Genomic DNA, 24240 nt, shown 5'->3' with positions numbered 1-24240 from the left:
CTCTGGCTACTGTGTATAGACCACCAGGGCCGTATGCAGATTTCCTCACAGAACTATTGGTTACTGTTGATAAAGCGCTAATTGTCGGAGATTTTAACATTCACGTTGATAATACAAATGATGCATTAGGACTTGCGTTTACTGACCTAATAAACTCTTTTGGAGTCAAGCAAAATGTCACCGGGCACACTCATCGTTTTAATCATATGCTAGATTTAATTATCGCATGGAATTTATCTTACTGATATCGTACCTCAAAGTGATGATGTTACTGACTGTAACAAAGTTCGTAGTTCGGGAAGAAGGAGGCGGGAACCGGCGACCATTCAAAGAGCACTTTAATAAAATAAACAAACACAAACAAAACCAAAACACAAAATAAAATCCAGGCCTGGTCTTCTCTCGTCCAACACTGTCGTCACTCCTCCTTTTATCCTTCCGGAGCTCCTCCGTGAGACTCGAGACGCAGCATTTCGTGCATTAGCATTTACTCCACCAGCCTCGCTCCATTCCCGCGGCTCTCGGCCCCGCCCCTCTCGTCACACTGACCATTTCCTTTTATCGTGCATGCTGTGTATTACTGATATTAACTATATGGCTCTGCGTTATCGTCCGGGCAGAACTATTGTTCTAGCCACCAAAGACAGATTCACAAATAACCTGCCTGATTTATCTCAACTGCTCTGTGTACCCATAAATACACATGAACTAGACAAAATGACTAGCAACATGGGCACTATCTTCTCTAATACATTAGAAGCTGTTGCCCCCATCAAATTGAAAAAGGTTAGAGAAAAAAACGTACTGTGCCATGGTACAACAGTAATACCCATTCTCTCAAGAAAGAAACTCGTCTTGAGCGCAAATGGAGAAAAACTAACTTGGAAGTTTTTAGAATTGCGTGGAAAAACAGTATGTCCAGCTATAGACAGGCTCTAAAAGCTGCCAGGGCCGAGCATATCCACAAACTCATAGAAAATAACCAAAACAATCCAAGGTTTTTATTTAGCACAGTGGCTAGATTAACAACAATTGAACAATTGATAACCAGACGCTACCCGATCTAAATATCCTCACAGGTTAATAGTAATGACTTTATGAATTTCTTCACTGATAAAATAGATAACATCAGAAATACAATAACAAATGTAAATTCTACAGCATATACATAATCTTGTACTGCAGCTATATCTGATCAAATGCACATTATTATTCTTTAGCTTGGGTTAAACAAATCAATTTTGCTTGGTTGGAACAGCAGCTACGCTAATTATGTCTCTATTTGTTTCTCTGTTTTTGCCACTGGATCCAGAACACCTGAGAAGAGATGATGCCAACCCTTCAGAGGACCTCAGATGATGCCAACTCTGAAACAACATACAGAACTACCACATTTTGCTATAAGTTTGATTGCATCATATAATAATTGCTGTTAATAGTGTTCATCGTCTGTTTGATTGTCTTTAATTGATTTTTCTGTACATTTCTGCCATGTAACTGACAGTCCCCACTGATAAGCTACCACTAAATATTGTAAAAACTTAATTTGCTGTAAAGTTGCTTTGCAGCGATTTGTATCGTGAAAAGCGCTATACAAATAAACTTGAATTGAATTGAAAATGACTATTCACTAAAAATATGGATACATAATAATTAAAAAACATTATCCCTATATCATTAGCTACATCACAGATGTCCAGTCCAGTATCTTCATTTCTAATTTATCTTTTTGTTTTAACATTTTTTATTTTATTTTGAAATATAAAATGTTGTTAAATCTTGTAGAAAAATGTGTAATTTAACATAATATAGTTGGATATAATGCAACATTTACATTCGGCCCATCAAGTTCGTTTTAAAAGGTTTGGGCACCTCAGGCTCTGATGATTTACAGGGCATTGTTCATTTCCCCAACCAATGAATCTCTCTCTCTCTCTCGCTCTCTCTCGCTCTCTCTCTCTCTCGGAGTCGACTCAGTGATGACTCGGTCTGTGTTTGTCTTCGCGTTGTCAGCCATATTAGCGCCCTCCTCCATCTCGACCACCGCTAGCTCCAGGACATGCATGTATCAGGCCGGCGTAAGGACGAAGAGGCTTAACGTTTTCGATCTGTTTCAAAGAACAGTATCAAATCTACAGAATGGAGGCCGTCAAGGCGTTTAACGGCGAGGTTTGTATGATATTCATTTGTATGAATGTAGACACGATAAACTCGAGGGTAACGTTAGGCCGCTGTTGTCAGGGGATCATATTTCTTACATAATCGCAACATTTGATCTTTAAAAGTCTGATGGGTATGTTTGAATCTTTGCGTGCACTTTAAACATTGAAAAATAAAATACTACGTGCTCCAGATTATAGTGAAGTTGGCTTGGCTTTTTTGTTCGTCACCTGAGTGGACAGCATGTTGACGAAAACTAGTCAGGCAGCTAAAAGTAATTTAAGTAATATAATTATCTATAGTATTGTATTGCTTAACGTTAGTCATATTTAACTCATTTTAGGAGTTGTTAATATAAGCGCTAATGTTTCAGGTTCATGCGGTGAGCAATCTACCTAGACACCGCGTTCAGGGCACCGTAGGCCCGTTCCAAGTTTACAGCGTTTTTCGGCATCACAGGCTCGTTTCGAATCAGCACAAAAATGCTGCAGCCCAGGGAAAGGCATGTGATGCCCTAAAATATTGTAGGTTGCCCTAATAGGCTTTGAGACACTGCCTTTGTTTTGTTTTTTACAACTGGATTGCTAACCGTTAGCAGCAGCCGTGCTAGTGATCATACAGTAACGTTACACTCTTATAAAGGCTCTTTACTGGCATCAGTAGCTCTATGAAGAACATTCGTTCAAAATATGTAACAAAATGATTTGATATACCATTTTGCTTTATGCAATATGTGTGTAAAAATTCCATAAACTGGTTTTCCCATTAAGCACAATGTTATCTATACACTATCTAATTTGCATATTAAAGTGCTGTTGGAACAGCATGTTGAAAAAATAAATGTAACGATGGGAGTAGTAATTGGCCAGATTTTCATAATAATATCTAATCTTTCATAAGAATATTGATATGTAATTTGTTTTCCTATTCAATTCTTTTGTCTCCCAAAATGTATAATAAACATGCTTTTAGTCCTGGTGTCCTCTACAGTGGACATGTATGAAATGATGTCCTTTTTCATAACAGGAAGTCATATTTTGATTTGAAACCCCATAATATTTTCCTGAGATGTTGATTTATGACAAACAATTTGGAAAATTAATCAGATTTAAATTATAATTACAAAATATTATCATATTTCCATAAGGATGTACAATTTTATCACTAAATTAAAGCCATTTTTAAAAACCAAGAAGAGAGAGTGGTCATGGCGAAACATCCAATCATTAGGTATCTCTGAAAAGCCCTGAATGTGCTATGTACAGGACATCCAGACTTAAAACTTTGACATGTGAGGTCTCAGAGAAATTCACTAAAATATAATGTCCTCTACAGAGGCAAAAACTCTGTAGCTGGGTCTCAGGAGGATAGATAAGATATAATAATATCTTGTGTATTCTTATATTTCTTCAATGCTGCTGGTCTCTTGAGAGCTAACAAACAAACTTTGTTGTATTATTATAATGACAATAAAGTTTATGTTTCTATATTATCTATTATATAAGCCTACATTTAGCGAAAAAGCAAAAAAGAACCTAAACAGATCATATCTCCTTTATGAGTTAAAGTAGACGGTTGTCTAAAAGAGGAGAATGAGATTTTAATGCACAAGATTGCAGTATTTCTTGTTGTTGTGTGCTATTAAAAATGTGAATTACTGTTTATATATATTGTAAATACACAATGTCATTCAGCAGATCGCATTAGAATAAATTAATAACTTGGATTATAAAGATCTTTAAATTGCAATATTTTATGTTTTTCAGCTGTGCTCAATGAATGAATACAAGCCACCGATCTCCAAAGCAAAGATGACCCAGATTACAAAATTGGCAATTAAAACTATAAAGGTAAGTTTAATAACAAGGTAACATAACATTAGTTTAACAGTTTGTAAATTCCCATTTATGTTGTAGTCTTAGATTTATCCCTAACACATTTTTAATTATGACTTGAGCAGTGCACAAGCCAATAATGGCATAATTTGTTAATTTCCAAAAAGACTTGAAGCGATAGTTCAGACAAAAGGAAAAATTAGTTACCTTAAATTATAATTATTAAAGATGCCACTGTTCAAGCTGAACCTGTTAAAGGGTTGACATACAACTGACCAGGGTGAACATTTAGTAGATTGCATTACTACAGAGAACTACAGTTGGGAATCAAACACAGGTCGCTGGAGACATAGTTGCGCAACATGTCGGCGTAACCACGAGGCTATCAGCACCGACATGTTATGTTATAATTGAATGTAAATAAACATTAAAAGTGTCTGTGTCTGTATTAGGGCTGCACGATAAATCGCATGCGATATTTAACGTGCATCTTATCAGTAAAGCCGGTTCTGTAATCAGCGGTAAATCTCCATCACCTGCGGGCTTTCACATTGAGCAGCATTAACTACACAGGGCCGTTGTTCACTGACGAGCTGCGCAAAACCACGTTCATATTCGTGCGATTTTTTTTTTTTTGCGCAGCTCGTCAGTGAACAACGGCCCTGTGTAGTTAATGCTGCTCAATGTGAAAGCACGCACGTGATGGAGATTTACCGCTGATTACAGAACCGACTTTACTGATGAGATGCGCGTTAAACATCGCATGCGATTTATCGTGCAGCCTTAGTCTGTATGAAGGAATACACTGAGTGTGTGCGCGATGAACGGAGAACCTCGGTCACTGATTTCCTTTTACAGTAGTTTAAAATGCATATCAGATGAACAAAGCTTGTTTGAAAAAAATGGTTACAGAGTATGCTGCTGTGGGAAAAGAGAATGATCTAAGCTGGCCAAAGAACGACAGCGAATTTTATTTTTTTGTTGCATGAAAGATACTCATAAGCATAGTTTAATTGGTCAATTGTTTTGGACTGATTGCCTGTACTGTTTAATACAATAATAACAATAACGTGTCTGTTCCTGGAGAACATTCTGCCTCATAAGTTAACATGTAGGGCCTAATATGTGCTTTATAAGTTATAATGTGATTTTAATTGCTTCAAAACTATGGAGCAAACATTGTTTTGCTTTTAATAATGATAATAAATATATAATGAAAGAAAGGTTTAAAAAAACTTTTGTATTTTTTTTTTTATTGCATTTAATTACAGATGTACTTTTCTTTTCTTGGTCAAACAAAAAGTCACCTTACCCATTCATCGCCTTAACCGTACACTAGATTTGTTTCAATCACATGGAACTGTCATTGTCGCACCACAGGTAGAACTATTAGTCCAACCACTAAAGACAGTTTCATAAATACCCTTCCTACACTGTTCAATTGATCACTGATGTTCTGTAATTCAAATTAATCAAATCAGACTTCCAGATTTTTTCACACAAACCTTTGAAATAATTTTGGCGTGGGGCTGTGAATAGTAATTAGTTGGGTAACACTGACATCCATCCACACTGTTGCTGTGTCTCTTTTAGGGGTGGCTCGATACCAGAAATTCTGAGTATCGGCCGATACTGATACAGATCCGGTACCAGCTCATTTTTTTTTAATCAGTGTAGAATTTCTGTACCTCAATGTGTTGACCTGATCATCACTCTTTTGTGTGTTAAACACAGTCTACCACATATAGACAACTTCTTTGTAAAGAAAAACAACAAATTAATAAATATATAATCATAATCTATGACAAAAATACTACTATAAAAACTAGGTTAGTGGATAATTCAGTAGCAAAAGTTACTCTAGAAAAATCATGAGTGGACAATAATTTTGTAAAATCTAAACCTTTAGTGAAAAAAACATTATTTAGTGGGGAACAAATAAAAGTGAATGTGAAGGGCTAAATCTGGTAAAACATTAAACAGCTCTTTGTGTTGTTGTAAAATACATTCATGAAAAATAATATATTTATACAGTGGGGAAAAAAAGTATTTAGTCAGCCACCAATTGTGCAAGTTCTCCCACTTAAAAAGATGAGAGAGGCCTGTAATTTTCATCATAGGTATACCTCAACTATGAGAGACAAAATGAGAGAAAAAAATCCAGAAAATCACATTGTAGGATTTTTAAAGAATTTATTTGCAAATTATGGTGGAAAATAAGTATTTGGTCAATAACAAAATAACTTTTTCTTTTACTGATTGTTCACTTGCCTTTAATCATGTTTGAACTCTCTCAGACAATAGTTTTTGCTGTGGTATATGAAGAAGTACTTAAAGTGTGTGGAAAGCAAAGTTACAATGATATAAAATTAGTGTAATTAATTTTTTTGTTTGTATGTTCACATTGATGTAAATTACATTTTCTGATTTGTGACATTACTTTTTAAGTAATGCTAAAACACTGCTGGTCACTTTCAGAAGTTATAGTGATTCTTTATTTTCCAAGAAAGAATGTGAAACAAATTAGTTTAATTTTTAAATATTTTAAAATATAATTTAAATTGATTTTACACACTTTAAGCAATATCGTATCGCATATCGAATATCGCATTTTTAACAAGGTATCGCATATCGCATTTTTCTTCAATATCGCACAGCCCTACTCCACATAGAGAAGTACAAAGCACAAAGGGAAGATTGAGATGCATTATGCAAATATTTCCACATAGTGAGGTAGATATGTGGGGGCGTGTTAGAACGAGCCGTTTTAGGGTCTTAACTTTGATAAAGAATATCTCATTGGTTTTGAGACTTTAGTCTTTGCAACTTCAGGGATCTTATCTATGCACAATCAGCTTGTAACACTCCAGAGAGAAAGGAAAAATATGAAATCGCATCATATGACCCCTTTAAACAAAACAAAAAAAAGTAAAGTAGTCAGTCAGTGTTATCGATTTTACACAATGTTACTCGCCCACTGCCCCCACCATTTGGTTAATTTGGACAACAGATGCTACAATTACAAACTGAAAGCATCTGCTTCATACAGCAAGAGGCAGATTTCACTTATGTGAATAGAATAAGGAAAGATGACTGACAAGATGTTGGCGGAGGATTTGGTGTCAAAGCGAAAAGCAAAAGCACCTATTTGGCAGTATTTGTTCATTATAAGTGAGTTTGTTTTATGGTTGGAGTTTTTCATTAAAAGTAATAATGAGCCACAAACTAAGAATTAATTTTAAAGGGTCATGAAACCCCCTGTTTCAGCACTGGTTAGTTCTCACCACAGTTTTAAAAAATGCTAAAAAAGTGGGCGTGGTGCACTGCGGAGTGGAGGGGGAAGAGGGGAGACCGACAACACACAGCGTAAGCGTTCAGACCGTTTCATTTAGCTCCCATTAAGTTAAAAACATAAATAAATGCACAGCTATTTGCACTCTCCATCGTAAACATATATATGAAATAGGGATGCACCGATATCACTTTTTCCAGTACTCGCCCGATACCGATACTTTTATTTTTGTTACTTGCCGATACCGAGTACCGATACTGATATTTTTATTGCAGTTGTACATTTTTTTTAATATTGGGTACAGAAACCAAAAGGGTGTGTATAATGTTAGTTGGTTAACTTCATTTATCAAATAGATAGTCAAACCAAAATTTATTCAGACACTTTCAACATTTCTCACATTATCACAGTTTATTTGCTAAAGTTTAGAAAATGGTAATAAAATATAACAAGAACTCAGTTAAACTGTGTCAGAACAAATTCATCTTGATAATGTTAGATAATTTTGATAGAAAGGTATGTAATAGATTACAATCAACCAAAAAGTATTCAGACAGCTGTTAGTATGACAGTATTTACGCAACTGTGAATACTTTGTCGGGCAACCTTTAGCCTTAATGACAGCCTAGTCTCCTGGGCATGCGGTCATCCAGCTTCATGCAAACCTGAACTTCAATTTTTTCCCCAGACTCGGTCTAATTTTAGACCCAAATTTGTATAAATTTTACTTGTATGTGTTTTCACTGTATGAAGAATTTTTGGGTATGATTTGTCACAGTTTACTTTATTTTGCTATCCTCACTTACATAAATGAACTATAGTGTCCTGCACCCACTAGTAAAAAAAATATAAAAAATGATATCTGGTCTATGAATCATGTTTGGTTTCACTGTATATCCTTCGGTTATTTTCACGCTTAATTATGCCCATTAAAATGTATTTTACAAGTTTCTGTTACTTTCACTGTAAATTTTTTTGCTCTGTGGTACATCATCTTTAATTTAACAGCATTAGAGCTGCTCCATTGCAGTGGCGTAGTATACTGTAATCACGTGCTTTGCTGTAATAATGCAGGGAACCACTCATTATAAATCTCCTAACGGTGATATTTTCAGAAATGGAAGTCGCGTTTTTTCATCAGAAACGTGCTGCGATTTATATTCCAAAGCCACTCATATAATGCAGAAACACTCAAGCAAGAAAAACACGTGCAGCGCATGCACGTATTAGTACTGATGCAGAATAGTACAGCCTAGCGCATTTCACACAGGCTGTTAGTTTCACTTTCACCAGAAAGTCGTGTATGCCTAAGGTTAAAAATAAATTGTTTATAGTGAATGCCCCTATAAATGGTTTTATTTTTACGATTTAGTTTTAATCCAAATGATGTGTGTGCTAAGTGAGTGAACATCAAAGATCACACAACAGAATTGCGCTCCCTCTCTCTCTGCCTATCATTAAGTAACTTGTGCATTGTTTTACTTACTTGTTTTTTACATATCCGACTGAACTACAAACTTTCCAGTGATGTCTGTGAGAAAGATATATTCACTCGACAAGCTCACGCACATCAGCTATACAGGCGTTAATACTGAATGTTTAACATTATATTCATTGCATACATATACTTCGTAGTAGACATCCTTAACTCCTTTCTGCTGTCTGTTGTTGGTGTTTCTTTGTTTGAATATGGCGCTTATCACATGCTGTGTGGTATCGGCGTTTGGTATCGGGGCATTTTAACGAGTACGAGTACAGGAGACCAGTATCGGGCCTGATATCGATAGGTGCATCCCTAATATGAACGCGCTGTTGCACCTCTGGTAACTTTTAAGGCTTATTCTGCAGTGTTTATCTAAGCCTTTTGACGGGTTGTCACGGAGCTGTAAAAACGGTTACACTCACTAAGTGAATGAATCGTGTTTGTGTCGAACTCTTATTACAAAGCAAAAACAAACACTCTCCTCCGATCCATGAATATTTCTCTCAGTTAATGTGTGCAATGTCTCACTGTCTGAAGCGTCTGTTATAGCAAATCAGCCCATGCTGTTGTGAATAATTAAGGGAAGCGTCTTCTCATTGGATAAGAACACGCTGGATTGCTCATGACATCATAAAAGCGAAGCCACCTCGCCGCCATATTGGTATTCCCTTGTATTCCCATACATTCTATTGAATTAATAGGAAATCGTACGATTTCAATGAGAAAACATCACCTAACTAGTCAGTGTTTTTATATCTGAAGTATCCCTGTACATTCTTACAACACAAATGTCCTATGCATGTAAATGGTTAATTTTTTTAATGTCGGGAATTTCTTCTGCGTATTAAAAAGTTACGCATCATATTCATTAAAGTAGTGAACATGAGATGAACATGAACGTCAGACGGACAAAATCCTCAACATTTATATTACAAATGACAAGGTGCTCATAATGAAATCTGAATAAAGATTTATTCTTCGTATACGCATATACCTTCATTCGCCTTGTACAGTTATTCACCGTTTGTAATTGTTGTTTTATTGTTTTCATTCGTATAGTAGGTTAACTGCAAATATTTCCACAAGGATTTCATTAACAGCATGCATACCTTTGTTGGCAAGTGCGCAGCTCACACACCCACCTAAACGATTTCAATATATCGCTTATCCTGCCCGAAAAGAGCATAAACATTGTAGGTAACATCTGAATTAACAATTAATTTATATACACATATCCTAAAACTAATCCTGTGTGACTGATACTCTTCAAATCGTGTGGTTTTAGGTCAGAGTTTTGGTCAGTTATGTGGTTTTGTCTTTTGGCAATGTATGTTGATATCTGTCATGCAGCTTATTCAGGGCAGTAATAATAACAATAATTAATAGCAATAAATTATTTTTCTTTGATCATAAAATATTGTTTTGAATATCGATTGCATCAAGTGTCAGTGTTTCCCACAGGTTTGAAATATACTTGCAGTGGTAGCTGGGTGGAAAATCCTCCTATTACCCATGGCACAAGAATGGTCTACTACATGTAACAAATAATGTGTGATTTTTAACAATATTTTTTATTTAGGCCTATTGAAATTAATTTTAATTATATAGGCTGTTATTAAATTTAATTACATACTCATATTATGCATAGTAAATTATGCAAAATTAAAGCATTTAAATGGTATTCTCCTTGCTTTTTCATGTAGTGTCTCTCTCAGTGAATGGGTAAAATCTATATATTGAATAATATGTATCAAATAATGTTCTTTGACTTTTCTTCCTGTGGGGAAACATCCCAGCCAGAAACTACATTAGTTTCCTATGAATTAAATGTTTTTTAAATTAAATACAATTTATTGTTAAAAAAAAAATTAAGTTGTATAATTAATTTTTAATTATAAACAAGCCTGAAATATACTTGGACTCTTATTTTGAAATGTATATACTATTGCGGGCTGTTCCTTCAGATGAGGTGATAAAATATGCTTACAACAGTCTAAAATATGTTATAAAAAGGTCATAACGTAGACTGTGTCATAATTCATCAACTCGAGTTCATATGCAACAGTTTGGCATAAAGGTGCGCTATTCATTGATTGAGAATCACTTTGAAGCAGTCTGAAGCGCCGCTTTTTGACAAGTGCAGTGCTCACAAAATGCGCAGTGCTCCTTTTTTATTTATTTATTTATTTATTTTTATGAAATCATAGCCTTTTGAAGTTTAATAATCAATAGGCTATATCGCGATTTTCCATCCCAAAATATAAGACCTCTTAAAATGATCATTTAAGATGTTTGTTTTACCATTTCATGTATTGAAGACTTCTTATGACATTAAATTTAAGAAAACTCACCCGGAGGGATTTTGCTTTATTCGCACTCGTGCTCCTAAATACTAGTGCTGTGTTCGATACATCGATACGACGATGTATCGTCACAGAGATTTGACGATACTAGTATCGATACAGCTGTCCCAGTATCGATATTGTGGCACGTGTGCAGCAGAGGACTGCGCTTAATTTGAATACGAGAGCAAAAAGCACTGATGCATGCAACACCCAATGAGTGGCATTATACGGCTTGAAGGATCAAAGACAATTTTTTTTATATAACACCGACTAGATTCGTCTGAAAGAAGTAAGTCATATACACCTAGGATGACTTGTGGGCAAGTAATTTGTGGGCTAATTTTTATTTTTGGGTGAACTAACCCTTTAATGAAGATTATGGTGAGAAATATTCATTGACAATTTTTTCCCATGACTTTCCAACCTTGACATCATTAAACTAACTATGACTATATCAACATGCAATATCGTTGATGAAAAAAGGCAATAATAAAATGTTGTTTAAAAAAATAAAAATGCTCTATCTAAAATTTCTCTGTCCTCTTCAATAAAAAAAGAGAAAAAATATAGACATTCACGAGTTTTCATGCTTGGGGTTGTCAGATGTCAAGAGTTTAAATCCCCCTTAAATGGACATTTTTTCTTCATAGCCTACTATTCGCACACTTACACTAGGGAAAAAGAACTGATGACCTGAAAACATCGATAAACTTGTAAGTTGGATTTTAGTGATCTCCGTTGATATTTTGCTCAAATGAAAGTGTCATACAGCCTATTTAGACTCCTTCACATGGTCGTTCCCGCTGTTTGCTGTGACTAAATCTGCCATTAACAAACTGTAATAAATCCAAACATGGATCTCGACTATGTTGTTTGTGATTGAGTTTGCTGAATGAATGTGCTTATGCAACCTCTGTGCCACAATGTTCTTTTTGTTGTTTTAATAGAAGGACATGAATTTAATTTGGAATTAATATTACAAAATGTCAGTGTTTTTGCTTTTGAGAGAAGCTTTTGAGTTTTACTTGTTTAACTGTTACATGTGATGTAGAGTGTGTTTGGTTATTATAATGTAATAAATCAGGAAACTAGAGATAAAATAAACCATGTTTGCTTAAAGGTGAATGTGCAAACATTTCTGATTTAATTTCTCAAATGACAACAATCATGATCAAAATCACGTTTTTAATTTTGAGCAAATTAATTGTGATTATCAGTTTGACCATTATGCTGCAATGGCTAAAAGTTTTAATTGACTAAAACTAGACTAAAATTCCCAGACTTTTATAGTCAACTAAAACTTTACCAAACAAAAATCGGAACAGGTTGACTAATTATAATAAGAAATAAAAAGGTAATTTTACACAGGACTCAGACAACAAAAAAAAGTTAATAGAATTAACACTAGTGTAAACTGTGTTTCTTGACTGACCACTTCTGATTGGACCACTGAAAATGTGCCTTAATACCTGGAAGAAACAGTGTGTCACAGTCTTCAAATGCTTCAAAATCTCTCTATCTTTTTTTTCTTTCTGCGGTAATGGCTGCGGTAAACCCAGAACCACAGTAAATATTTCTCTTGTGTTTTAGCATCTGTGACTTGGTGCTTCAGTATGTTTAATGGTTCTCATTTGAGATATATGACACCAGTGGAGGCAATCACGAATAATAAAAACCATCAGCTTGAAACCAATCAGATGTCAGATTTCTAAAGTAACTGTAAGAGTAACTGATTTGGATAATGTAATATGCAAAATACAATGGACCACTCAAGTACTTTTATTTACAATGTTCTATTTATGTTTTTCACTCATTCTTTGTATAAATCATGGCAAAAGCTGATTACAGGTCATGTGTATCAGTTATCTTTGTCACTCATCACGGATTGTGTTGGTGTTTCTGGGACATTGCCGTTGTTGCATACTTGGTATATTGAACTCCTAATGTCTTGTTTGTTTTTCTGTGAATAACACCTCTTTCCCCTTCCCTCAGCAGCTCCCCCAAAGCACTGAAAGTGAAGCAGGAGGATGGGGCGAGAGAGAGTTTCAAAGAGATAAGGGAACCCCTAACCAGCTTAGGTAGGAGATGGGCTGTTTCAAAAGGAGGATGGTAGAAGCCACGTAAGACATGACTCAAAACGCTCTTTTAATACAGGCAGAAGTGTAGGGGGGCCCTTACGGTCCCCAGGGTTCACTGCTTCAGTGATGTCATCACAACTGTATTTAGTAATTGCGGGTGTGGAGCGATGGCGTTTGAAGAGTGTTTTGAATGGCAGTGCTTAGTTTTATTCCCACAGCTGTTAATCTTAGCATCTCGTCTTGGTGTTGACAACCTCTGTGTAACAAGTTTGTCTGGAAAGTACTTTTAACTTGAGTTTGTTGTGAGATTTGACACTTCAGTTTTAGATAGTTTAGGCTGTTAGTTTGCATTTAGCCAAGTGAGAGATGTAGTTCTTGTGCGTGGCAAGTCTTTGAGAAAGGTGTGTTGGTTGTCATCATGAACATCAACTTTAAAAGAATTTCCTCTTTTTGAATGCGCTTGAAGTAGTATGTGAAAAACTTGTTCTGTTTGTGATACATTATATTTGTGATTTTATCTATATCAGCCAGGATTGGCATTTAAATTGATCAACATCTGATTTAAATTTTCCATATCAATCTAATATTGGAAGCCAGTAATATCAGGGCATGTGTTAGGCAAGTACTAAACCGTTCTACAATAGAATGTTTTGTTTCTTGATTTGGCCTTATTTGTGTGTAAATTTTCTTTTTTCTTTTAGAAAGGTGTGTTGGTTGTCATCATGAACATCAACTTTAAAAGAATTTCCTCTTTTTGAATGCGCTTGAAGTAGTATGTGAAAAACTTGTTCTGTTTGTGATACATTATATTTGTGATTTTATAGCCAGTAATATCAGGGCATGTGTTAGGCAAGTACTAAACCGTTCTACAATAGAATGTTTTGTTTCTTGATTTGGCCTTATTTGTGTGTAAATTTTCTTTTTTCTTTTTTTTTTTTTTTAACTAGTGAGTAGGTCTGCAAGTTTTTAGAAAAATGTATCCTCGCAAGACGAGTGAAGTATGTCATGTTTTGCTTCTTTAGTCATTATTCGGCAATGATTTAGGCCTATATCACTTTCCAGTCATAGTCTGTTTAGCACAGTTCTGCACTGTGAGATTAACAAAGATTAGCAAAAAAAAACATAGACCACACTGACAAGTCTGAAGAAACAGATTTTACACTTTTGAGTTGAGTATCGTATGCGTTACATTATAGCGTTACTCAGAGCTGTTTATTCATATTTTTTGTGCTATAGAGGTTAAATGTTTTGTAGGCCGCACAATTTTATCACAAGTATAACATGTCTATTATATAGCCTATACTGATGCACATCCAATTTCTTTGCTAACTGTTCAACTGCAGAAAGACGTCAATGAAACCGCTTGAAAACAATGTCACATAATGTCACATTTACCTCAGGGAAGACATTCAGTGTCCATAAGCTTGATAGTTAACTAGAAAAATGAACTCTAGAAAGGAGCACTTTATTAACTATATGCACTAGATTACATGGTAATTATATTTTTACTTAACCTGTTCTTCAGTATTTAATATATATTTGAATAAATCTATCATGAAAATAAGTTATAACATTCACTATTTAAATGTTCATGTTTAAACAACAAACTGGAGTAGAAACATAATTCTGTTATCAAAATGTTAATACTTTTGTATCATGTAATAAATTATTACAAACTGCCTTATGTGCAGTTTAAATGTTTGTTTACAAATCACTTCGATATAGTAATGTGCCAGCTGACAAGGTTTATTGTATAATTTACAGCATTAGTTGTGAAAGATATTTTCTTTCCTTGAAAAAAATTTACATGTACAGTAGGGCTGTGCGATTAATCGAAATCGCGATTTGAGACATTGCGATTTCCTAATCGCAAAGCCTGCGATATGGACGCGATATTACTCTGTTCCAGAGCATATGCATGACTGCCAGCCTTGAGTTGCAGTCTTACTAACCAATAGAGTGAGCGCACTTCTGTTCTCCCCAATCAGCACTGCTCTAGCCAACTGCATAAACACCCACCATTAAAAAAAAACCACAAAAAAAACAGAGTGAGAGAGACAGAGTGGGATTATGGCATCTACTGGGTCAGATCGATAGTTAGGCAAATGCACGCGAGCTGTTGGCATTTAGCAAGCACAGAGGGGGGGCATCAGGTGAGCAAGCTAGTGAAATGTTGCACGCGCAAAAGAGGTCTGCACACATCCAAAAACGTATTTTAAATGCAAAATTGATTTCCGTGTGCTCGAAAGACTTTTTTCTTTGCGAAACTGACATTTTCTCCACAAACTCAGATCGCGCACGTGCAAAATGCACTTTTGGGCGCTCAAAATATGATATTTCGCGCGCAGAATTGTGGCAGAAATGTAAGCCCATAAATATTGAGCTGAAGCTTGACTTTGCAAAGTTAAAATCGCAAATCAATTCGCAATCGTTATATCTGTCAAAAAAATCGCAATTTGATATTTTCCCCCAAATCGCACAGCCCTAATGTACAGTACATTCTTTACCAGATTGCACATCCAAATGAATCTATATCAAATCAATTTAAATTGCAAGCTTGTAAATCGAATTGAATTATGAAATTGTCTCAGTACCCAGCCCTATTTAAGACATAACCTTACGACATAAACTGTGTTTAACTCCGTATTCACCAAGACAGGCTTTTTGCCATTATTTTGTTTGTATTTGATGGTGCAAGTGCAGTAAGTGTGAAAGAGAAGTGAATTATCAAATCGCAAAAGGCTGTGAGTTAATTATGTAGCAAGTATATAGTCTGTTGCGCTTTGAGTTTCAGAATGAAGCGTGGCAGTGTGCTCGTTTACACTCATGCTGCTAATGATCCGGTGGTTCAGAGAGCAGATCAGTTCACAGTAAATACAGCAAACTCCATCTGAGATTGTGCTGCGAGTTTAACATGATTTTGTAAATTCTTTGTGTGTCAATTACGATTTTCATATTCATGTAATTTCAATTATCATTAAGTGAAGAAATTAAGACTAGTATTGTAATTTTACTACTGTAAAGTAAAAATTATATATATATATATATTTTCTTTTACAGTGCAGTTGTATTACAGTAGTCATATTCAGAAATTCAAATTGTTCGGCTTCCTAAGAAAGCAGGGTGAAAGTGATGTGGACTGAGAAACTCTCACAAGTAAAAAAGAGGTTTGAGTCCACTTTAAGGTCCAAGTAAGCATCAATGCTGAGACATTTTTTAGTCTGTTCTATCTGGTCACTGAATAGGGTTAAGTTGGTTCTCAGAGTGCAGCAGATCAGTAACAAAATATAAAATAAAATAAAGAATGGCAGACATTTAGGCCAAAGTGGCTGAAGATAAAAATCTTTGTAATTTTATCGTTGTTATTAAAAAATAAGAACAAAGAGAGACACATAATATACAACAGTGCTTTATTTTTCAGGTAGAGTAGGTGTATTTAGCAGTAGCATTCAAGAAATTGAAAGAACAAATATAAAAATAAAACTAGGGATGCGCTGATCCGATATTCATATCGGGTATCGGCTCCGATACTGCCATTTTTCTTGGATCGGGTATCGGTCAGAGAGAGCCGATCCAAATCCGAGATTTATTTTTTATTTTTTTTCCCGATTGTGTGAATTATTCTGTGTTACTTCTGAAGCCATACGATAGCTTAATGTGAGCTACATATGAATATTTAAGTCCTTACATTAAAGTTCACAAACTATTTTCTCCGCTGTGGCTGTCAGTCATTCGTTCAGCCTTTACACCCTGGTCGCGTTCGGTTACAGCAGTCAGCTTTTTTGCAAAAAGGACTTTATCTTCTTGCCGGAGTTTAATGTTGTTTTGTTACTTGCTGTCGGGTGTCTGTGAGAACAAAACACGGGCGTAGAAAAGACTATAAATTGTTTTTAACTTGCAGAGTAACTGAAATTTAAAACTGTTAAAAGAAAAGTTCAATAACTGTTGCACAGATGTAATACACTACGCATTCATTTATCTTCCCTTTGTGCTTTGCAGTTTTTAACACGAAGCGCTTACAATGCGCTTCGTGCTCATAGACTGTCAACCCTCTATATTGCGAGTAAATCACTTGCATATGTGACTAAATCTTCACTCTGGGCGACTAAATGATGTCTAATATTAGCCGATGGCTAATAAATTCTCAGATTTTAATCGCCAGTGTGTGAGTTGGAGGCTGAGTATATGATTAGCACAGATATATTTTCACTCACAGTCACAGAACACTCTGACTGAGCGCTTCAGAGTTTCTCTCCGTCAAGCGATCTGTGATATTTTCCAGTTCATTTGAATGGATGCGCAGCGCACCTGTGTTCGTGTATTTGGCGTAACGTAATCTCTAGTGTGAAGGCGCACGACTCGCCGTCGCTTTCTCTGTGCTGCACTGTATTTGTTTTGTCCTATCGTATCTATCATATGTTGTTGCCTTATTAAAAAATATGCTATACATTTAAAAGAAATGTATTTTAATTTTATAGTAAATACTTATATATATAAAAACATTCATGAATGTTTTTAATGAATGGATTTTATAATACAAATATCAATGTGTAACATTTTACCATATTTAGTGCAACACTTTTATTTGTTCCCCACAAAATATAGTTTTTTCACTAAATGTTTGGATTTCTAAAATTATTGTGCACTGGTTTTTCTAGAATAAATTTTGCTGCCGAATTATCCACTAACCTAGTTTATGATCATTTTTTGTCATAGATTATAAATATACATACGCCTATATTTTTTCATATTTGTTTATTTTATTTTTCTTTATAATGAAGTAGTCTGTATCTAGTGGATTGTGAAAGAATGATTATCAGTTCCACACACAGAGATATACAAGTTCTACATTTATTTAAATGAGGGAAAAAAAATTCACTGGTATCGGATCGGTATCTGTATCGGCCAATACCGAACCCTAGGTATCGGTATCGGAGGCGAAAAAGGCGGATCAGAGCATCTCTAAATAAAACACTATATACACTTCAGTGGTATATATAAGTATATAAGTCAATGGGGACCAGCAACTGTTTGGTTACCCACATTTTTCAAAATATCTTTTGTGCTCAGCACAAGAAAGAAATTAATACAGGTTTGGTACAACATGGGAGTGAATAAATACTGACAGAATTTTCATTTTTGGGTGAACTATCCCTTTAATGACAAGCGGCAACATTTTTAGTACAATTAGTCTGCTGTCGCTTTAAGAGCTGGACATACACGTCCATACAGGCACGCATCTGTTTTTCTCTCAACTGTTTACTTTCACTTTAGACATAACCAACTGTGTTTATATGTAAACCTTGTGTTTTTGACAGTGTTAGCGCAGTCAGACACCTAAGCTAACTTAGTCCAGTAATCAGGTACTGTTTGACAGGCTTTTTAGTGTAGGCACTCAGAAAAAACGCGAATGAAATTTTTACCCGGCAAGACTTTAAAGTATATGCAAAAAAAATTACTTTTGTGATTGCAAAGTGCAATGTCCTGTGAGTGTAACTTTACTGCTGAGTTAACATTTGATGTGAATGTATGTGGCGTTGTACAGTATATTGAGACTGAGGCGCCAGAACTGCAACTGATAGAATGTGCACTGTAGCACGATACTGCAATATTTCTTCAAAAGCAGATCGTGGAGACATTTTAATCGTCCATGATCAAAAATTTTTATATCTCACAACCCTAATCTAACTAAAATTGTACAAAAGTTTCTTATAAGAACCGTGGCCCTAGTCTGATGTCCACCCACCACAATCTCACAAAATCATGGGCGAAACAATTTGATGATTTTTATTTTTTGCTTAAATCTCTGTGAAGGCTTGCAAAGAGTGACTAGATGCTACTTTGGTGAAGTAAAATATTCCACTGTTTTCAAAAGGGCTACATTCACACAGCAGTGGAATGTGGTTGTCAGTGCTGTTGGGGTGCTAAATACACTTTCACACCTCGTTCATTTGAGAAATCTTTTAATTAAGATTTGATGGATGAATACTTTTGTTAAATAACCATGTCAACAGTAGGGTTGGGTATCATTTTCCATTTTAGAACCAGTTCCAAATTTCCAAGAACCGGGTATTCGATAAGACGCGTGCATTTTGATTCTGCTTAATGATTCCTGCGTTCGCATTTTAATGTGATTTAAAAACTATTTAAGTGCAGGAACGGAAAGAACTTGCGCCCTGTTTGTGTGAAGCGCAAGCGCGAGCACAGAGAACAGAGGTCGCGGTACGGGTTCCCAGTTTGTGTTTGTTTCATATTTGTCGACCTATATGCAGAAAACAACGTCAGTATAACATCATAAACACAGCTTTTTGTCTTACGTGAACACAGTTTTTGTCTTACGTGAACGTAAACAGATTAGAAAGAAAACACGCATGTACAGTATTTTTAGATCTGCGTGCATTCGGTGTTAAAGCGACAGCAGCCTAATAAACATGCTGCCTGTCATTAATGTTAATCAAAGAACAAAAGAAAATCATTCACTGATCTTGACTGAATATATTTTATAACTTTAATTGATGAATCTTATTATTTATGAAAAGAAAACTATGCAGTGTTTTTAAACTTTTAATTACAGTTTCTGTACCTGAAATTTTGTTCAGTTGTAGGCTATTTATTTATGATATTGCTAATTGATTTGTTTGTTCCTATCTTATTACTGGCTGTTTACTTGTCTTTAACACTTTAATATTTGAAATTTATATTAATCTAGTTGTTTCTGCTCTGGTATTTTTTTTTTAAAGCATAGGCAAAATTCGTCTTGCAGTGTTCTGTAGGCTGCTCGTGTTATTCAGCTGCAACAGAATGCTTTGTAAAAAGACAATAAATGTTTGACGTCTAAATGTTTGACTTTTTTTATTTTTTTTTATCTTATTGGAATCAACTAGGAATCGATAAGAATCGGAATTGATAAGCGGAATCGGAATCGATAAAATTCAAACAATACCCAACCCTAGTCAACAATGATGAAACTTTTCGGTGGAATGGATGTCACTGTCTTTAATCTATTTACTTTTGCCACTGGCACTGTAGTTTTAGATGATGTTTAGTGGTTGTCATTAGAATAGAAAAGGAGCTTGATATTGGTTGTTCATTAATACAGCAGCAACTCAAATGCTGTATGTAAGGTGTTGTATGAATGGGACGGATTGAGACTCGTTATGAAAGTTTTTAATACCAAACATTGTCTCTGTGAAGGTAACCGTATATGCATTTTAATAGTTTGTAAATATTCGTTGTAAATATAAGTGATACCACTCACCTTGTTTGGATGAATTATTGCAGGGCCTTAATGGGGTAGTTCACCCCAAAATTTTAATTGTCTTAAGTATTCACTAGTGCTGGGTGGTATGACCAAAAATTTATATGTCAAGTCAAGTCACCTTTATTTATATAGCGCTTTTAACAATACAGATTGTGACAAAGCAACTGAACAGCATTAATTAGGAAAATAGTGTCAATAATGCAAAATGACAATAGTAAACACTAATTTTTCAGTTAAAGACAGTTCATCATTGAATTCAGTGATGTCAACATCCAGCTCAGTTTAAATAATATCTTTGCAATCATGTCAACGATAACGCTGGAAATGAAGTGCCCCCAACTAAGCAAGCCAGAGGCGACAGCGGCAAGGAACCAAAACTCCATCGGTGACAGAATGGAGAAAAAACCTTGGGAGAAACCAGGCTCAGTCGAGGGGCCAGTTCTCCTCTGACCAGACGAACCAGCAGAACGGAAAAATCAATATAAGACGTAATAAAACAGACGATGAATAATATTAACAGCAATTATTATATGATGCAATCAAACTTATAGCAAAATGTGGTAGTTCTGTATGTTGTTTCAGGGTTGGCATCATCTGAGGTCCTCTGAGGGGTTGGCATCATCTCTTCTCAGGTGTTCTGGATCCAGACTGAAGCTTGTGTAAATCCTAGTTACCACGGGATGTTAATCCCGTGGCAAAAGACAGAGAAACAAATACAAACATAATTAGCGTAGCTGCTGTTCCAACCAAGCAAAAATGATTTGTTTAACCCAAACTAACGAATAATAATGTGATAATAATGAATAATAATGTATATCACGGTATCTTTCACGGTACATGATGGTATTTTTTTTTTTCATGCATGACCGGGTGTTAAACATATTTTAACCATATTTTCTACTGATTGAGCGAGGAAATACTGCAGTATATTGACTTAGAATGCCCTATTTTACTGTAATGATGAGTGAATATTGTCAAAAAATTGTGACTAAACACAACCCTTTTTAATACATGTTAACCAGGAGTCACTCATTTATAATCGTGGCATTGTCTGATAAAATCAACATGCATCTACACTAAAGAGCGGCTATGCGGTTGTTTTGGCTATATTACTTTTTTGTCTCATGCAGCACACTGTCTGTGTCTGAGTAACAAACTAAAAAAAACAACAAACAAAAAAGTGCATGTGATATTAACAGACGAACTATAATTCCAAAAAATCAGTAAGCAACAGGTGCTAGGAAACGCTGTTTTGTACTCATTTATTGACGAGTCGGCTGTGGTGTGGCCAACTGAATGCTGCGCTGCTTCTCTTCCGCTCACTGCACAGAACAGACGCCGAGAGAGGTGACACGTCTCCGGGAAAGTCAGACCTCGCGTTTGTGGGGCAGCACTGGTGAAATCTTCCAACTGAACCATAGCTAAGGTTTATCCAAAAAAGTTGCTAGGTTTGTCAGTATGAATATTCTATGGAAAAAAGCCGCTAAAAGGGTCTGAAAGTTGCTCAATCTAGTGCTAAAGTCGCGCTTGTGTGTGTGTGAGATGCGGGAGCTGATGGCAGGGGGCGGTGGATATTTGTGGCGGTCAATGTGGATATTGTGGATGAGTTCTTCTGTCATCACGTTATATTAGTTCTACAGCTTCAGTTTCGGAACTTTCACGCTTAGTAACACATACAGCTGTTCCCTCACCACAGTGCAACAGTGAAAAGGGACCCCTTTCAAACGTTCCGAACGTTGTTTAAGCGCCATACACCGGTGTTGCGGTATTTTAAAAATTCATATCATAACAAAAATAAACTGTATGAACCGGTATACCGCTCAGCACTAGTATTCACCATCATGTCATTCCACACCCATAAGACTTTTGTTCATTTTCAAAAAACAAATGAAGAGATTTTTAATGAAACCTGAGAGATTTATGTCCCTTTATTGAAAGACCATCAAAACTTTGGTCCTTCAAAAAGTTTGTAAAAGGAATCCATATGAATCTAGCAGTTTAATTCAAGTCTTCTGAAGAGACACAATCACATTATATGATAAAATGATTTCACTTAGGCCTTTGTTCACATAAACATTGATTAATGCACATACATGGAACACACATTAAATATGGTACATTGAAGCTCAACTGTAAAAAAAATAAAAAATAAATCAGCTTGTCATAAAGTGATCATGTTTTGGATTAAACTGCTTTATGGATTCATATGGATTTCTCTCTTACCATCTCTTATTTAAGTTTAGGTGGAATGGACTTTCAATTCAGGGACAAATCTCTCAGGTTTTTTATTAAAATGTTCTTCATTTGTTTCTCAAAAATTAGCAAAAGTTTAAATGATTGGGAATTAAATGTGGGTGAGTAAATGATGACTTAATTATTTTTGGGTGAACTAACCCTTTAATATTGTGGCTCTTCTGTTGTATTAATTCTTATTCAGGTATTCAGTTATTGTAATATTCACTACAATTATAACATACACAAAAATAATATAAGGCCAGATGCATTCTGACTTTGTCTTCAGAACTAGTTTGGCCAACTAGCAGTTAAATTATTAGATAATTAGTCTTAAGGCCTTTCACACCAGGGACGATGACTATAAAGATAACGATAAAGATATAGTTCTAAAAATCGTTCTCAATATTAAAGAATAGCCACATCACAGCTATAGTGAGAAAGGCACAGAGAAACAATATCGTTGGAATCACTTTCAGAATGTTTTTTTTTTCCAGATGATGAACAATAAAAACATTGACACCCAATCAGAATCAATCCTGCTATCACAAGCTCAAGAATTTAAAGCGGCAAACGTGTGTGCGCTTAGAATAAACAGACGATATCGTCCACTGGTGTGAACGCTAATATAGTTATCTTTATAGTCAGGGGTGCACATAAGTGGTACGTAGTAGGGCTGAGTTTTGACAAATTTCACAATTCATTTTCATTATCCTTCACAAGCTTTCCATTAGATTCAATATCGTTTATTTTGGATATGTATCAGGTACAGGACATGGCAAATTTCCTCAAGGAAAAAAAAATCTTTCAACTAATGCTGTAAAATATACATGAGTCAGTAATATTTTTGGAAGGTTGAAATTTGTATATAAACACTTCAAAGATTTTTAAATTACATAATTATATTTCTATATATATATATTCATATTACACCAAATATGTTTTTCTGTGGTAAATGTGACATTACGTGACGCATTGTTTACAAGCTATTGTCATCTCTCCGCGTTTGAAACGCTGATTGAGTGATTACATGAGACAGGAGACGGATTTCAGTAAGCTGTACTCTCTTTTAACATGCCTTCGGATGTTCATTCATGTTTATTTCATGCTGTAACTGCTTTTAAAGCGGAGGAAATTATCAGATCACAGCGATCTGTCACTCCACATTAAACGGAGCTAAAACAGCATTTAATGATTGAATATTGTAATAAAATGGACAGAATTTGAAATCTGAGACTTTTTCATATAAAAAGTACCAAATAACAGAGCTTATTGCAATTTATTGGATGGATATTGATTCTTGGGATTTATGAATCGACATTGTTTCATCAAATTGAGAATCGATTAAAATTGAGAAATCTATATTTTTTTACCCAGCCCTAGTACGCAGGTGCACATACACGACCAAAATAAAACATGCGATGTGTAAATATGTTCAGACCACTCATTTGTGAACCGACATTGTTGACAGCTGTTAATGCACAATTACTGTTTTAGATCGACTAACTGTAATACTGTATAAGATTTCCACTCAAACTAAAAACATGAATCTAG

General features: G+C 35.3%; 1 protein-coding gene across 1 annotated transcript in view; it reads left to right on the top strand.

Annotated features, from left to right (window-relative positions):
* The first annotated feature begins 1810 nt into the window (after positions 1 to 1810).
* Positions 1811 to 24240, top strand: part of LOC107572866 (protein SCAF8-like) — a 61933-nt gene continuing 39503 nt past the window's right edge. The window contains exons 1-2 of the mRNA XM_016259291.1: positions 1811 to 2169; positions 3927 to 4010. Coding sequence (XP_016114777.1) covers positions 2140 to 2169; positions 3927 to 4010 — 114 coding nt within the window. The 5' untranslated portion in view covers positions 1811 to 2139. The remainder of the gene's footprint in view (positions 2170 to 3926; positions 4011 to 24240) is intronic.

This window comes from Sinocyclocheilus grahami, unplaced genomic scaffold (assembly GCF_001515645.1).
Source record: "Sinocyclocheilus grahami isolate Dianchi unplaced genomic scaffold, SAMN03320097.WGS_v1.1 scaffold1825.1, whole genome shotgun sequence".
NCBI classification, from domain to species: Eukaryota; Metazoa; Chordata; class Actinopteri; order Cypriniformes; family Cyprinidae; genus Sinocyclocheilus; species Sinocyclocheilus grahami.
Note: the sequence above shows the minus strand (reverse complement) of the source record. Positions and strands in the feature narration are given on the sequence as shown.